The sequence below is a fragment of the Oxyura jamaicensis genome, chromosome 5, assembly GCF_011077185.1.
Source record: "Oxyura jamaicensis isolate SHBP4307 breed ruddy duck chromosome 5, BPBGC_Ojam_1.0, whole genome shotgun sequence".
Taxonomy (NCBI): domain Eukaryota; kingdom Metazoa; phylum Chordata; class Aves; order Anseriformes; family Anatidae; genus Oxyura; species Oxyura jamaicensis.
The window spans coordinates 40,028,095-40,043,675 of NC_048897.1; the positions used below are offsets into that span (position 1 = coordinate 40,028,095).

General features: G+C 41.8%; 1 protein-coding gene and 1 non-coding gene across 2 annotated transcripts; one reads left to right on the forward strand and one right to left on the reverse strand.

Moving 5' to 3' along the window:
- Positions 1 to 5,868: 5,868 nt before the first annotated feature.
- Positions 5,869 to 6,141, reverse strand: LOC118168708. Its single transcript, XR_004751746.1, has one exon.
- Positions 6,142 to 7,701: 1,560 nt separating this feature from the next.
- GLRX5 (glutaredoxin 5) lies at positions 7,702 to 13,654 on the forward strand. The gene is made up of 2 exons (XM_035329186.1): positions 7,702 to 8,047; positions 11,662 to 13,654. Exons 1-2 carry the CDS (start codon positions 7,738 to 7,740, stop codon positions 11,838 to 11,840), a joined length of 489 nt encoding a protein of 162 aa, XP_035185077.1. The 5' UTR covers positions 7,702 to 7,737; the 3' UTR covers positions 11,841 to 13,654.
- Positions 13,655 to 15,581: the final 1,927 nt, after the last annotated feature.

Sequence of the window (15,581 nt, forward strand, 5' to 3'; positions counted from 1 at the left end):
GACACGTGTGGTTGGCATGAAAGGTTTTAACCCTGGTACTTCTCAGTTATTTTGTTTCTTAGTAGTTACTAGAAGTTGCACGTTGCTTGACAGAAAGTTTTAACAGGTGGTAGTTGCTACAGAAGATCTTTCCTCCCTGGGTGAGGAATGAAGAGAAGTAATAAACTCCAAATGCTGACATCAAAGCAATGCATCTTCAGGAGCACCAGTGGAAGGATCCCATCAGTTAAACAGGCTAACTTCTCACTCTGAATTCATGCAGAAATCATCCAGACTCAGCATTTCATTCTCCCAGCTGAATATTACAAAGTTTACCTTTTGTCTGACCATGCTCCACATCCTGGGCACAGACACCTCTGCATAGAAGTGGGACCTTGTGATAGAGGATCAGTTCCCTCCACAACACCTGCAGTGCTCAGTGCCAGAGGATGAAACTACAACTAAATATGTTTGCAAAGCACACTCACCTGGAATCAGCAGGTCACCTGAAGAGCTATACACCATAAGTTTTTCTTCAAACAGTTCCCTTAACAAAGGAGAAGCACCACTGCGCAGAACATCAGCTGTCCCTGAGGCAGAACCCCAAGCCACAGTCTCCTTGTCCCAGGGGACATCTTCAGCAGCAGGCTGTGCATGCCAGCACTGTTGGCTGTCTGTGCCCCTCACTCCCTGCAGTGATCTTTTTTCTAAAAGTTGTCTGTAACATTTAACCATTGGCAAGGTTAGCAGATAGGCAAGAAATACAGTTTCTAAATTTTGTGCTGGGGACAAAATGTAGATGAGATTGAATATACTTTCTTTGAGACATCTTTGCAGCTTTCAGCCACCTTCTTTGCAATGCATTTTGAGATACACCATTCTGTGGTTGTTTTTTCTTTCCCCCAAGTGTCTTTACAGAGCTTGGTGACCTATTTAAGTTAGGAAGAAAAGTAAACATGGAAACAGGAGACTGCAAATGGGAGAAATGTATAAAAATATATTTTGAGAAAGGAGTGGGGAAGTAGGGGGTGGAGGGAAGAGTGGCTTCTCCATTTGTAAACAGAAATAGAGAAGCTTGCCTAGAACACGTGCCTTGCCTTTCCAGGTGAGGTTAGACAGTAGGATGAAGGAGGAACTGGGAAGCACCCACAGCTTACTGTGTGCGAGCCAGCTGCAGGGCTGCTCAGGCTTGTGCGCTTTGGAGCACTGCACTCAGGGAGCACACGCTATTTGGGAGTTCTGTGCAGTTCTCTAAAAGATGAGAAAGGATCTGGAAATCAAACAAATGAGTGTTGTTATATTTAAACCAAAAAGCATTTCTTACCTGTAAAATTTCATGATCTTCATCTAAGAAACTTTGATTAATTGATCTAATTTAAATGAGCACAGGCTTGACATCCACGATAAACTGGTGTAGGAGTAGAGTTAGACAAGTCCAAATGTCTTCCCACAGCTTGAAATCAAAAATATTCTCTATTTAGCATGTGCTTCATACTTATTTAGATAGAAAAACAATACACAGATTGCAGCACCAAAATGGAAGTTAATGTTTAGGAACATGCAGTGTTGACTTCTTGCAGTTAACTCACAGCAATGACACTGACACCAGTAGGAGACAAGCCAGTGGGAAGAGTCAAGACCAGTTGGGGATGCAACAGGACTGATCTGAAGCCAAATCTCCTGCATCCAACTCAAGTGTGATGGATTATTTCCTTGCTCCTCTTCCTGCTTTGTGTTTTTAAGTTAAATGGGATGTCAGAAGCTGGCTTAAAAAAAAAAAAATTCTCCAAATTCCTCAGTATAAACAGCAAAGACAGTGGAAATATAACATTCCACAAATCTATTATTAAAATTAATCAAAACTAACTACATTTGGCTCTCCTTGCTTCCACTCAGACTACAAATGCAGTTTTGCTATTTTGATTTCCCTGAGACTCAGTGGTCTGGAGTTGTACTTTAATCTACACTAGTTTTTTTGCTTCTAGATATGCCAGCTTTGTGAATTAGTTTGTTTGTATCTGGTCCTTTAAGGGGCAGGAAACATGCTATGCAAAATGATTCTTTCTACCACTATTTAAAATAGTTCTAGAAGTCCTTAATTTTACTTCCCTCCCTGGCACATGGACCTTAGCACAGTAGCACAAAACTGCAACAGAGCACAGACCAACCTTCTGCAATCAAGTGCCTTAAATTCAAGTACAGAGCTAGAAAGTAGGTGCTCAGACATACCTTCACTTCTTCAAGCTTCCCACAATTTGGATCAAAAATGAGTATCAAAACAAATTTCTAGACTAAGAGCCAAAGGGCTACCGATTGGGAAGGGAGCCCAAGGATGACTCAGATGCATGCTCTACCGCATTCTGCAGAACTCCACTACCACAAGAAAAGTGATTATTCTAAATATCAGAGCTTTTTCCAGGCTGTTACCCACACGGTACTTACTCACAGGGTACAGTGTAAAAAAAAAAAAAAAAAAAAAAAAAAAAAAAAAAAAAACCTGCTCATTTCTGCTCAAAGAAAACAGGCCTCTGTGTAAGCCCCGTGCATGCTACAATTAAGTATCACATCTTTTCGGCACACTTTTTTAGAAATCCTATAATTCCATAGCGACATCCAAGGAAGCTGCTAAGCACTGTGCCACTCGTGTAGCCCTCTGTCCAACTCCCCTCCAGCTTGTTCATGGCAGAGTCCAACCTCTTTTTTTTTAAACCTAAAATTCTTCCAGTCCTGATTTTATCCTGCACTGCTCCAGCAGTACCATCATAAACCCTCTACTGGGGGTTATGGAAGCAGACCCTAACCCAGCCCACAAAAAACCTCAGAAACACACACAGGGACAGTATCACAGTGGAAAAAAAAGTCTGCTCAGTTTAGTTTGCACATATACAAGTAATGTTCCCAGAACATCACATTGCAGCCAAACATTGGCTGGTTTCCAGGCACATTTATTTCACAGAGTTCTCAGGGCAGTTTCAAGCCCTCAAGTTCCACACCACAGCTCTCTTCTGAGAATCATCAGATTTATCATTTACCTCATCCAAATTTAGGTTCTTTAGTAGAACAAAGAATTGTTCAACACACCAAGAAGTTTCATTCAAAACAAATTGGCCAAAACTTAAATCCACATGAAGAGATACATACAAGTGAGGGAAATTTTATTCTGTAGAATACTTCAAGTAATAGTGGGACTGGAAGTAATTTTATAATGCCATTGATCATGTTGGTTCAGTTTAGTTTCTCACTTAAGAGTCACTTTCTTCATTCCTGCAATGTCACTTCTGCACCGCCACAAACGTGGTGTATAGCTGAAAAGTAGCCTCAGCATTTCCAGAGCTGAGAATTACCCTCAATATATATACATTTACAGAGGTGAGCTTATTTACGCTACATCTAACAAAGTTACATCAATAACAGTAACAAATGAAGACAAATGTTTAAACAAAAGGCTTCCACACTCCCCAGAATTTAATACAGATTTGTCAAGCAAATGTTAAGCAACAGCAATTCACATGATTTAGGCTCACAACAGGGATTAGACTGCAGTTTTTTCAAAGGGAAGTTATAAGAACTCAATCTGTTAAAACATGTAAACATTCCTAGAAAAAAAAAGACTAAAGGGTATGTAACAAAAACCACAAATCTTTATTGAAATATCATAGCACCAAGTTTACACTGCTAAGATAAAAAACATACTTAAGGTTTGCTACAACAATAACAGGTACTTTACAAATACATTGATGTGTGCAAAACACTTGAATTTTTACTTGGAGAAATTTCTCATACAGTTGAAATCCCCATGTGATCTTCTCCTCTATGGGAGAAGACAGATGCTACCAAACATGTCATTTACCCGCTGCTGTTATTAAAGCTCAGGAAATGTTTTTCTAACAGATGCAACATTTTTTTACAACAAGTACCTTGCTGTAAATTGTTTTAAAACTTTGTATAGAAGAGAAAGGAATTGAAAAGCAGAACAGATTTAATCACCCCAGGGGCAACAGGCATCTAGTTACTGCAGCCTGCCATGTTGGTGAAGTAACTCAGTTGGGGGACCTTGAGCATTCAGCCCTGACCTGCCAGAGCCCCCTCGTGGACAGTAAATGCACATTAGCGCTCTTGCCTCTGCAGCTGCACATTCTCAATACAAACCAAGCCAAGGAAAGCACTCCTATCATGGTAGCTGTGCCATGAATATGTCCTAGAACTTAACTAGGGAACAAGAATTCCTTACAGGCAAAAGATGCCCTAGGGTTTTCCCATGACTATGAAAGACCAGAAGTCACTTCCAGCATTTTAAGTACATTACAATTTGTAAAGATTACCATATGCAGTTAGGCCTGATGCTCAGGGCCCAGGACCCTGTTCTTCAACACTGGTCAAAAGTGAACACAAAGAACAGGAGATGCATTTATTATAATTCTAGTCTCTAGCTTTCTATTGCTCAACTCCAAAAGCCGACTTAGCAGGAACTGGCATATATTGGGAAGTGTTATTAAGGGTCAGGCTTGAAATCTTCATAAAGAGATATCTAGCTTCAAGGTCTGCATTCAAGTTTGAACATTTTTCATTCTGTTAAATGTCAGGCTCAAACATTTTTGCTTTGATTACCAGCATGACTTCTCCCTGCTAAAGGCATTCTTACCTTGAGCCAAATCACCTCACTTAGATCACGTAGATGATCCAGTTAAAACTGATTTACGTAATTTCATATACATCCTTTGCCTTTGTCAATTATGAAATGGACTGTTAAATTTTAAAAGTAATGCAAACACCCTCTTGGGAATATCCTATGAATGCATAAGTATGATTCAATTATTCATTTAGTTCAGAAACAAACTTGCTTATCGGTCTCCTGGTTAGATCCAGGACAAGTTAGATACACTTCAGATTCTAAAATGTCCGTTTCCCATGGAACTTGAGTTTCTACCAGAAAAAAGTAGCATTTTAACAGTTCTGCTGCTAGTTGCACAACATCTTCAAACTAGTACATCTCCCAAATAATTGGAAACTGTTCTGTTCACAGCTGCTTCTTCAGCATTCACAATTTAAGCATGCCACAGATTTTAACTGTGCAGGCCAGAACTGTAGGTACATTCTAAGCATTCTTAATGCTCTCAAAGTTTAGGATATGTTAATGCTGCCAGATGTTGCCCTGACTGTATGTCTCAAATTATTTACCTAGCATGCAAAACAGGAGCTCAAACCATCCCAATTAAGCAGCTTCAAGAGATAAAACCACTTAAGCAGAGCTCAACTGTTCACACACATATGGGGCTTCATTTCCAGCCTCTGCCACAAGTCAGGAAGACACAGGCATCCAACTCTGAAAAGGAAGAAAAACTGTAATATTCTTAGATGTCTGCTTGTGTACTACAGAAGAACCTCAAAACCACTAACTCATTTTGCTCAGCTGCAGCATGCCTGGCAGCAATCTTATTTGTGACTGACTGTTTAAGCCCTGCAGTCTGAATATCAACTTTTATTGCTCTTTTCAAAAGGAGGTGCTAATAGGTCTTCTAACAGGAACATCAACAAAACATCAGGAGTCTCACAGAAGTCCCATTAATATTTCTTCTCAACAGGTGATTTAAATCATCTGGAAAATATAAGAAGTTTCACTTAGACCAACAGCAGACTGAACCAGATAAGTAGTTATTTCTGTTAGCACAGAGTACACAGGCTAATTGTTCAAGTCTTATCAGCAGTGAGAACTGTTTATTCCCTTACACAATACCGCATACTTTGTAACAAACATTTGACAGTACTAAGTGTTTTCTTTAAAATACATTCTGTTAAGGTTAGCATTATCTCACATCATTGCAACAAATAACTATGAGCTCAGGTACTTCTGTTTAACCCAGCACACACACTTTGGAGAAGCTTTCCAACATTTATAGCAGTTTTTAAGTGTTCAGCAGAAGTTACTCTATTTGCTAAACAATATCAGACTGCAAAATTGCTCTTACTGTTGATAGATCAATAATGACATGGGATGAGTCATTATCTCCGTGACAACAGAATTAAAACTGTTAGAGGAATATTGCGCATGTTGCTGCCACTACTCTTACAGGCATGCCTCGGCTTCCTCCCATCAGTGCTCTCTCTGCAAGCCTGGTCTGCCCAGAGTACCACCAACCAAGGGCATCTCTTTGACTACAGAGGATTAAGCAACTGTGGTTACATTATTCCTAAAGGGGCATATCCTCACAAGGCTTTATGACAGTTTGATGTCCCTGCTCCACATTGTTAACCGTCCCTTTGTAGAAACAGCTAAAATGATATATAGGAATGCAAATAGTATTAAGTTTCCTTCAACTATTTATTATTTTTAATTGAAAACTTGGAGTTAACTTTAAGCATAGCAAAAGCTTTTTCTTTTTAATCAATTTTCATTTAGCTCCCTCTGGAATCTCCAGAAACGTAGAGTGGCAGGAATGTCTGAGCTAGATTAAAAGTGACAAAGTATACCACTGGGCCTCTTACACATAAGACTTATTAAGCCTCTGCCTCTGTATAACATAACCATACAGCAAATAGAAAAACGATCTTTGTGTAATTTACTAGTTTTAACCAGCTTGAGTTGGATAGTACCATATAGATAGTAAACAACCTTTCTACGTTTTATGTATTGTATTTAACAAGCAAGCATTAACTTCTGTCTTGATCAGAAGAAAATAAAGTGCCTTCTTATGTGCTACTGATAAGCATACTCCCATAATATACAATGCTCATCTGCAAGACAATATGTGAACTTTGCCTTCAGATTCTCATTAAGAAGTACTTTTTCCTAACTACATACACATTCAAGTGCTGCAGCAACTCTCCACACAATCGAGGCACAGAAACCGCTGCCTTCTGAAGAGAAGCTGGTACAGACTGCAAAGCTCCCAGAGGAGCTGAACAGGATGAGGTATGCGTGGGACTCTTTCTGTTAATGGACACGAGTGGCCGTTGACATAACACATGTACAGATGCCAGAGCCACAATGTAAATTAACAGGAAATTAAAAATAAACTTAGATCTGTTATTTTCGAGCCATACTGTTTTTGTTTTTTAGTACCAAAGAAGTTTCTCCATACCTTTTCCCACTTACCGCCCAGACGTCGCTGCTGCAGAACTCCTCAGAGCTCAGCTCCAAGCGCTCGGAAGAGAACCAGGGAAAGCCTCAGGGCCTGCCCAAGGGCCCCTCGCAGACCGAGCTGCTGTCGGACGCGCCCCAAAGCCGGCGCTTCTCCAGCCGACAGGGGGAGCTCCGCACGCCTCCCGCAGCGACCGAGGCGGCCCCGAGCACCCGCAACTCAAACGGCCGTAGCCCAAGCGGCGCCATGCCCGGCGCCATGCCCACCCCCAGCACCACCCGCACCCACTCACACTCCTCCAGGCGCCAGCACCGGAAGCGGAAGGAGCTCCCCCTTCCACCCTACCCCACTTGCACCGAGCCGGGGGAGCCTGGCCAATGGCGGCAAGGGGTAGGCGGGGTTAACCCGCTGGGTGCAGATTGACGGGTTTTCTTCCCAATGGCTCCGCTGCAGCGCTGTCCGCTCCACAAATAGCCGTACAGCGCTGGTGGGCGGGACAAAACTAGCTGGAGCTCCACGCTACTGGCTGTCAGAGTTGATTGACAGTTGTTACACCTATGAAAAGGCGAAGCTCCCACACGGCCTCTCTCCTTTCTACCAATCAGCAGGTAACGCTGGCTCTGGGCCGACGCAGCGGGGTAGGGGCGGGCAGTTGGTGCGGGCGGGCGGTGGGGTCAAGATGAGTGTTGCGCTGCGCGCCTGCTTGCGCCTAGCCGGGGGCGGCTGGGCAGCGCGGAGTTGGGCCGGGCGGCGGCAGCTGAGCCAGGCGGCGGCCGAGAGCGGTGGGGCCGAGGGAGGTGGCTCGGGTTCGGGGTCGCGGGAGGCGGTGGAGCGGCTGGTGCGGGCGCACCCGGTGGTGGTGTTCATGAAGGGCAGCCCCGCGCAGCCCCTGTGCGGCTTCAGCAACGCCGTGGTGCAGATCCTGCGGCTGCACGGCGTGGAGGACTACCGCGCCCACGACGTGCTGCAGGACCCCGACCTCCGCCAAGGTCAGCGGGGCGGGCTGCGGCGGGGGGGTGGCCCTTGGCCCTTGTGTAGGAGGGTCGTACACCAGCCGGCAGCTTGGGGCCGGCTGAGTACCCCCCGTTGTGTACAGGGGCTCTTCGGTGCCCAGGGTTGTGTAAAAGCTGTAGTCGCGTTTGGGTGTGGGGGGTTACTGCTGCTACACTTGGCTTCCTTAATTTTCTGAGCACATCTTCTACTGCATTTGGCAGATGAGCAAATCCAGGCAGTTTTCAAACCTTATTGCATGTCTAAACTTACTAATCTTAGGGTTTATTAAAACTATGGAAGAAGGAGAAAAATTAATCTTAGGGCTTACCCAAACAAACTAAAACCCTCAAAGTCAAGCCATTTGTATTTCTTTCTTGCTTCCGCAAGCCCTAAAACAGGCGGTGATTTTGTCAGTGTTAACCTACCTGGAGCTGACCTGCCCAGCTGCATGCGGAACCAGCTCAATTTGTTAACGGGGTTGTTGTGCTTGCAGGTTGGCCTGGGTTGTTGCATGGTGAGGAGAGTGCCAGAGCTAGCAGCAGGGATGGACATTGATTGAACAGTTTGGGAAGGACATGTTGTTCCCAGGGCCGGCGGGCCGTTACCTTGCTTCACGTCTGTTACCTACTGCACCCTAACCGGCCACTGTACCCATGTCACTGTGGTGGCAGCCTCTGACAGGAGAGGACTGGGCTGCTGGAAGCTGAGCTCAGTGGGTTGCCACATGTGATTCAACAGCAACTGTCTGAAGGCAGTCTTCATCTTTCTTGGCCTCAGGTGCTGAGAAGTCAGATACCCAGCACGTCACACTTTCCTGAGCAAGGAGAATATGGCATGTGAGCTGGTCACCAGCTATGCACTTAGCTGAGGGTAACGTAAATGTTTGTGCATATTCCTGTTCACAGCACATGTATTAAGAGTTGGCTGCTAGCAGAGATGGTGCTTCAGGTGTGTTTGAAGTGCTGGTTCATTCTTCTTGTGGACCTAGTGGAACACGGTATTTTGAGGTTGATATAATTCAGCTGAACTATAGCTGACTTTGCTGAAACTATAATAGGGCAAGCTGTAAAAACAGCTCCATACCCTTACTTTTCACTTAAAAGCAATCTCAGATCTGTAAAACTAGTTACTAGTGCCTCTGTCAAGTGATTTATCTGAATGTGAGCTGAGGATATGTTTCTCTGACACAAAGCCTCCATTGCCAAAGGTGGTTTAAGGGACTGTAATGCTCTCTCTCGGGCTGTGGTTCCACAACAATTCAAGTTTCTTTGTCTCTGCCATAAGTGATCCTACTCTCAGCTGATACATGTGGTTGGGCTGGTTCAGATCTCTAAGGTGGTAGAGAAGTTTGGGATTGTGTACTGGAAAAGTGGTGATTTAAAACAGTTTGAACTGCTGTAGTTCACCCTCAGATTATACACTACCTAAGCAGTGGATTCTGCCATGAGGCTCATCTTGATCTGTCTTCCCACCCTTGGGCTAGCTCTTCCTCAGTCATGCTTGCACCAGTACTAATGATGTCCATGAAAATGTGTTGCATTTCTGTAGAGTGTGTGGTAGGAGTGACACTTGTTGCTTGAATCAGCTCCCTGATGTGGTTCATCGTTCATTAGTGCTAGTGCTGGCAAGAGAGGCTGAGATTTGGCCACTGGAGTTGGAGAAATAGAGGGGGAGTGCTCTTGGTACCCCTTGCAGTGGCAATTTGCACAGGTTGTGGCCTCACAGTTGCCTTATGATGTGCTAGTTCAGCTGTCAAGCTTTAAACTGGGGTAAGGTTTTACAAAAGTGTTTGAAAAGAGAAGCCTCTGGCTTCTGAAGCGCAGAGGGAAGCCTTAACCTCCAGGGAATGGGAAGGAAGTTCCTTGCAGTGTCTGCACTGCCAGAGGTTCATCGCTGAAGTGCATCCTCAGTGCAGCAGGCATAGACCAGGCGGACTTGTGTTAATGCTACTGAAACAGTTTTGGTAAATGCCATGTTAAACTAAGGGTTTATTTAACAGATTCAGGAGGTGTTCGGTTTGTAATCTGGTCGAGCCCCAGCACACAGTTAAAGCAGCTTGTCTCATATGTGAAGGGCAGCACACAGGGCAGTCCAGCTGCACTGTGTTCATGTTTTTATGTATAGTCAAGTAGAGCCTTGACTTTCAAGCACTTTGCTATCAGTGCTTGGTCCTTGAAGAAAATATTTCTGTAAAAGAATGTTACCCCAGAGTGTTTATTACCAATACATTTGTTATGTGGTGCCCTTGGTTCTCAGCTCATGTTTAGCATTACAATATCTCAACAGAAACAAACCTTATTTATATCTACAGTGGCCCTTTTGAGAAGGGTTATCCCTGAGCGTGACTTCGTGCTGGGACTCAGTTCTTCATTGCAGCTGTTATGGGTTAAAAGGTTTGTAGGATAAAAAGATTTGGGGGATAGTTTGAGCACTTTGGAGTGCTCAAAGGCCAAGGAATGCTTGAGAGAAGTACTACTTTTCTTAAACATTGAAACACAAGTTCACACCAAAACTTCCAAATTTTGCAAAAGGTGTCTGAACAAACAAGAAAGGAATTCGTGAAGTGCTAAGGAAGATGGTGGTGCTGGAGATCAGGTTAGATGGTTATAGATTAGCCGGTTCCTTTTGCCAATGATACACCAAACTTGCGATTTGGGGCTTTTTAAGCATTAGGTGTCCACGCACAAAATATTAAGTCAAAATAAAATCTCCTAGGTGATGTTGCACTTTACAGTTAGGGATACTTCGTCAGCAAAAGTTTTTCCAGATTACTATTATTTTTTAGAACCACTGGTATGTGACTTACCATCTTTTTAATCTGCTATGAAATAGTGGCTTTGTGTAAAAGGTCGTTTTAAAAGTGGCAAACTAGATATACTGATTCTTTTGTATATTTTTTTCCCTGATGTCTTTCAGTACAATTTGGAATTTGATTTATATCAGTTGATCAATTAATATTTTTGAATGGCTTTTTCTTTTATGAAGTACTGCTTTTAACTGTAGTTCTGTACTTCATAATTGTGACTGTAGCTAGCTCTGTTTGATATAGCGAGTTCTGAGAGACTTCAACCTTTGTGCCCCTCCCTTGGGCTGTAAGGTCTGGCACTGCAAGATAAAGCAATTTAAAATTTCTTAGGCTTCCAGAGGAGTGAATTCATCTTCTTATTACTGCAATTTAAATTATAGCTGTATGGATTCAGTAAAACATGAAATGCTTTAAAGTTCCTTTGGGAAATATAAAAGGTAAAGGGGTATAAACATTTCTCGGTGGTTTTCAAGATTTCCCACTTCTTTGATTGAATGAAAACCATACTGCTTGTTTCCTGGGTAGGAAGGGAGACGCTACATTTTTCCAGCACATGTTTGAAGTCAGTGTAGGAGCTGACTTCATGTCTTTCAACCCATGTCTTAAGTTGGAATGGGAACAGAAGCTAAATTAGTTTGTTTTTTTTTTAGTGCTACTGTTATATAGATAAGTATTTGCCACAGTGGGGAAGAAATTAAAATACCTGTAGCTCTGTTATCTTGAAGCAATTGTATTTTGTTTAAAATTCCATTCTATTTGGAGGGAGAGGGGAAATACTTAACACCTTTGTTTTTCTTTATGCAGGAATAAAAAACTACTCAAACTGGCCTACCATCCCACAAGTATACCTCAATGGTGAATTCGTTGGTGGCTGTGATATACTCCTCCAGATGCACCAGAATGGAGATCTTGTAGAAGAGCTGAAGAAATTAGGAATCCGCTCAGCACTTCTGGATGCAGAAAAAGACCAAGACAAAAAGTAAAACAAACAAACAAAGAAAGATGCTGTGACAGGAATAAGGAAAATCTTCAATAAGAACTTGTTACCAGTAAAGCCTTACGTACTTCAGCTCAAAGAAGGCATCTTCTTTGGCATTTTTTCACTAAGGCATCTTTTCACTAAGATTTATCAGTGGCTGTCTCTTAGCTCATGGTAAATGTAGTGATCTCAATATTTTGGTTTATGGATATTGTTGTGAAAAGTTGAGTATAACCCACCGCACTGTAAAACATACATTTGTGGAAATCGTGTTTAAAAACAAGTACACCTCTGAAAACATTCTCTTGATTGAGGGCAGGAGTAAACCAAAATAATAATTTTATTTTTATGAATTTTGAGTTTTTGTTCTTTGTTACATGAACCTATGCAAACAGTGTTTGCATGCCATTTTTCCTTTTAAAAAAAAAGTAGTAGTGCATCTTGTTTTGTATAACTCCTGATAAGACTTCCTGAGAGCTTGTAAAATTTATCTCATATGATGTAGGTTAAAAGTTCTCAAACAATATAGAAGAAAAGATTATATGAGAGTGCATGAAATATACTTTTATTCTAAAGGGTAAAAATAAACACACTAGTATGAATACATGTATAATGGTCGTTATTACTTTGTAACTTTCTGTTAGCTTTTAAAAGATTGTGAAGAATTGTGCCTAAAGATTTTATAACACATTTTCTACCTCTTGCGAAGTGGCTTTCCCCCCTGGTTATTTACTTTGTGTATTGGAGTTCTTCTGTGTCACAGCGAAAATGTGGGATTTTTTTAAGACTTCAGTATTCTAGCTTACAACATTACAGCAGAATACTTCAGTAACTACTGCATTATTTGGTGTAGTTACTAAATTATCTTTTTAGATTTGTTGTATTTCCAAGTATTCCCTCTGGAGTGCTGTTCTTCACTGAATATGGTCTTCAAACATAGGATAAACAGGTGAAATGTTTTATGGAGATAAGATAAAAAGTGCAGCAGAAAGGCTACTGAATAGATAAGTATTTGTTGGAAGCTCTCTGAAGTCTTCATGTAACTCTATAACCGTGTTTCCCTAAGTAAAAACAAATCGTCTTATACAGTGTAGCTTCATCTGTACAGCAGTACTGCTGAGGTTAAAAGCTAACAGCTGTTTCTAAATGTAATTTACTTTTCTTAATATAGAGCAGTAAATGGTTTGCATGTGAATTAGGCAAATGATTGGAAAAACTATGCTATGTAGATTGTCTCCAATAGTTATTTTTTATTTTAAGTGACTAATGGAACTGGTACTGCTTTTGATGTGAAACCTAAAATGTGAGTAAGGAAGAAAATATCAGTAGAAGAGGAGGTCTGGACTGTAACTGGTAGATGAGTGATTTAATGCAAGTTCCAGTTTTATCTCTCTTGTCCACTTGAGCAAGCAGTCTAGTGGACAAACTATATACTTGTACAGCCTTCACAGAAATTTTGAAGTGTGCTGGTTACAGTAAATGCTCTGTATAGCTTAAGTGCAGTCGTTGTCTCCTGGATTAATGTACATTCTCTGTATTCTCTCGTTTATGAAGGAGCTGCTCAGCTCCGGTACCGGTAGATCTGACTTGAGAATGATCACTGATTATGAACAATGTATGCTCAGAGGCAGTCATTTGTGATTGTTAGTTATGTGTATGAGTGCAACAATTTTTTTGTTCATACACAGTATCACATTCATGAAATGCAAATCTCAAATTTAGCTCTCTTGGAAATCTGGTTAAGTGAGCTTTGTTACAGCTAATCCTTCATGTTTTTTTGCCATCCTGAATGTAAAATGAGGTTTGGAAAAATAAATGTATTTCAAAAGCCTTTGGTTACTCATGTCAAAAGACCAAATGAAATGGATGTACACTGTAGACAAAGAATAAGGTAACTTGAAGAAAAGCCACTTATTTTCTATTTCAATGTTTAATTATTAGTCTGGGTACTAAATCTATTAAAAAAAAAAAGACCAAACAACCCCCCCCAAATCTGCTGTTTTGTGGTTTTGTGGAGTTTTGTTCTTTATTATGTGAAAGTTCAATATTTTCATTATCTGCTACCAGTTTAAGATAAAGGTAATTCTAGTGTTGTCAGGTCTTTTTTCTCCTCTGAGCAGCGTTTCCCCTCCCACCCCCACAGGCTCCTGCTGCTATTGAAATTATGAATAGTTTTTCTTCTTTCTCTACTTTTTTTGTTCTTAATTATTCAGTTAAGATTTTATATAGTGTGTAGTACTGTTTATATCAAACCCTTGCTTAATTAGAGTGTCTTGTAATTAGCAAGTAAAAGAAAGAGCAATACCAAAATGTGTGTGTAACAAAGCCATAGGAGCAGGTACATAAAAGATGGCTTCTGCCTGCATTCATCTGTGAGCCAGGTTCTGTGTGCATGAGCACTTTTTACATGTTGCATCTTATCTATGTAAATACTCATGTTAATCTCATTGCAATAAAAAAATCAGCATCAGTAAAGCTTCAGATGCTTACAAAGACACTTGTTTTGAGAGTTGATTGAGAATTTCCCCCAACAAGCTAGCTCTCAGGTTGATCATTTTAGAAAATTCACACTAGTCTGTGCTCTGTTTAGCTGATTTAAAGAAAAAAAATCATGTCTCATTGAAAACAGATTTGCCCGTTTTTCTCATACTCTTAGGTGATGAGAGGAGACAGTTTATAGCAGTGGAATCTGGGGTGACAGTCAGTAGGTGTCCTAAGCTCATAGTGGGGGTTTTGTGCATGAGGAGTTCATGGTTGGGAGGATGTGAAGGGGAAAAGGTGACTTCCCCACAGGAGAAGTGGTTTCTCACTGGAGGCAGCAAGTGGCAGGACACTGCTGGGCATTGCTGCTTGTGCTACCCTGATTGTGGAAGAGGTAATAGTGCTCAGGAACACGGCTTGGGACTGCTGCCTGGGAAGCTGCTGGGACGGACAGCTGAGAGCAGGCAGGGTGCTCACCTTGCCATCTGTCTCTGGTGAAGAAAAGCAAATATTCCTGTTGCTGAGGTCTGCCAATGTACAACTGCATCTCAGCACAGCAGGCATCAAGGTGTGAATGAGCATTGCCACCTGAACAGTGTCTCCTGATCAAGGTAGGTCATACTGAGCTGCCAGCTCTAGTGATACCCTGTGAGCCCCATTACTTCTCTCTCCTGTGTCATACCAGGTGGGTGTCCTGGCTGAGTGCTCCTACAGTGAGACACTTCTGGACCCATTTTGGCTGTGTTGAGCTACTGAGGGCTTGTGATGAGATGGATGCGTGTAAACCATTATCTGTTGTTATTGTTCTGTTACTGTGGGACTGTAGTATGAGTGATTGACAAGCTGGAGTTCTCTACTATGATTGTAATTATATTGTCCTCTGAGGATGCCTGTGATACTGCTGTTGGGGTAAAAGGCTGAGCTAAGTGAGCCAAACTGTTCACCAGATCATTAATTAAGGTAATCCTTTGCATCTTGTAACACTTCTCACCTGTTACATATAAAGCAAGGTGGCTTGATTTAAGCAAATGAGAACAGTTATAATACAAGTAGTCTGAGTTCAGAAAGGTTAAACCTCCACCAAAGAGGGGTGGGTTTCTTTGCTCTTGTTGAACTGGCAGGGGCAGATAGAAGCAAGTTACAAATGTTATTTTATTGCCTTGCTAATTTTTATTTGGAAGAACTCAAATCAGTTAAGCTAAGAATTGTTTCCCATAGAAAACAAGCAGCTACTAGCTCCCAACACCCGAATGGGTTGCATGGT

Bases quoted from the DNA above. Each gene is read 5' to 3' on its own strand.
- GLRX5 (XM_035329186.1), top strand. From the start codon at position 7,738: ATGAGTGTTGCGCTGCGCGCCTGCTTGCGCCTAGCCGGGGGCGGCTGG. The intron at 8,048-11,661 runs GTCAGCGGGGCG...TTCTTTATGCAG, and splicing joins GGACCCCGACCTCCGCCAAG to GAATAAAAAACTACTCAAAC.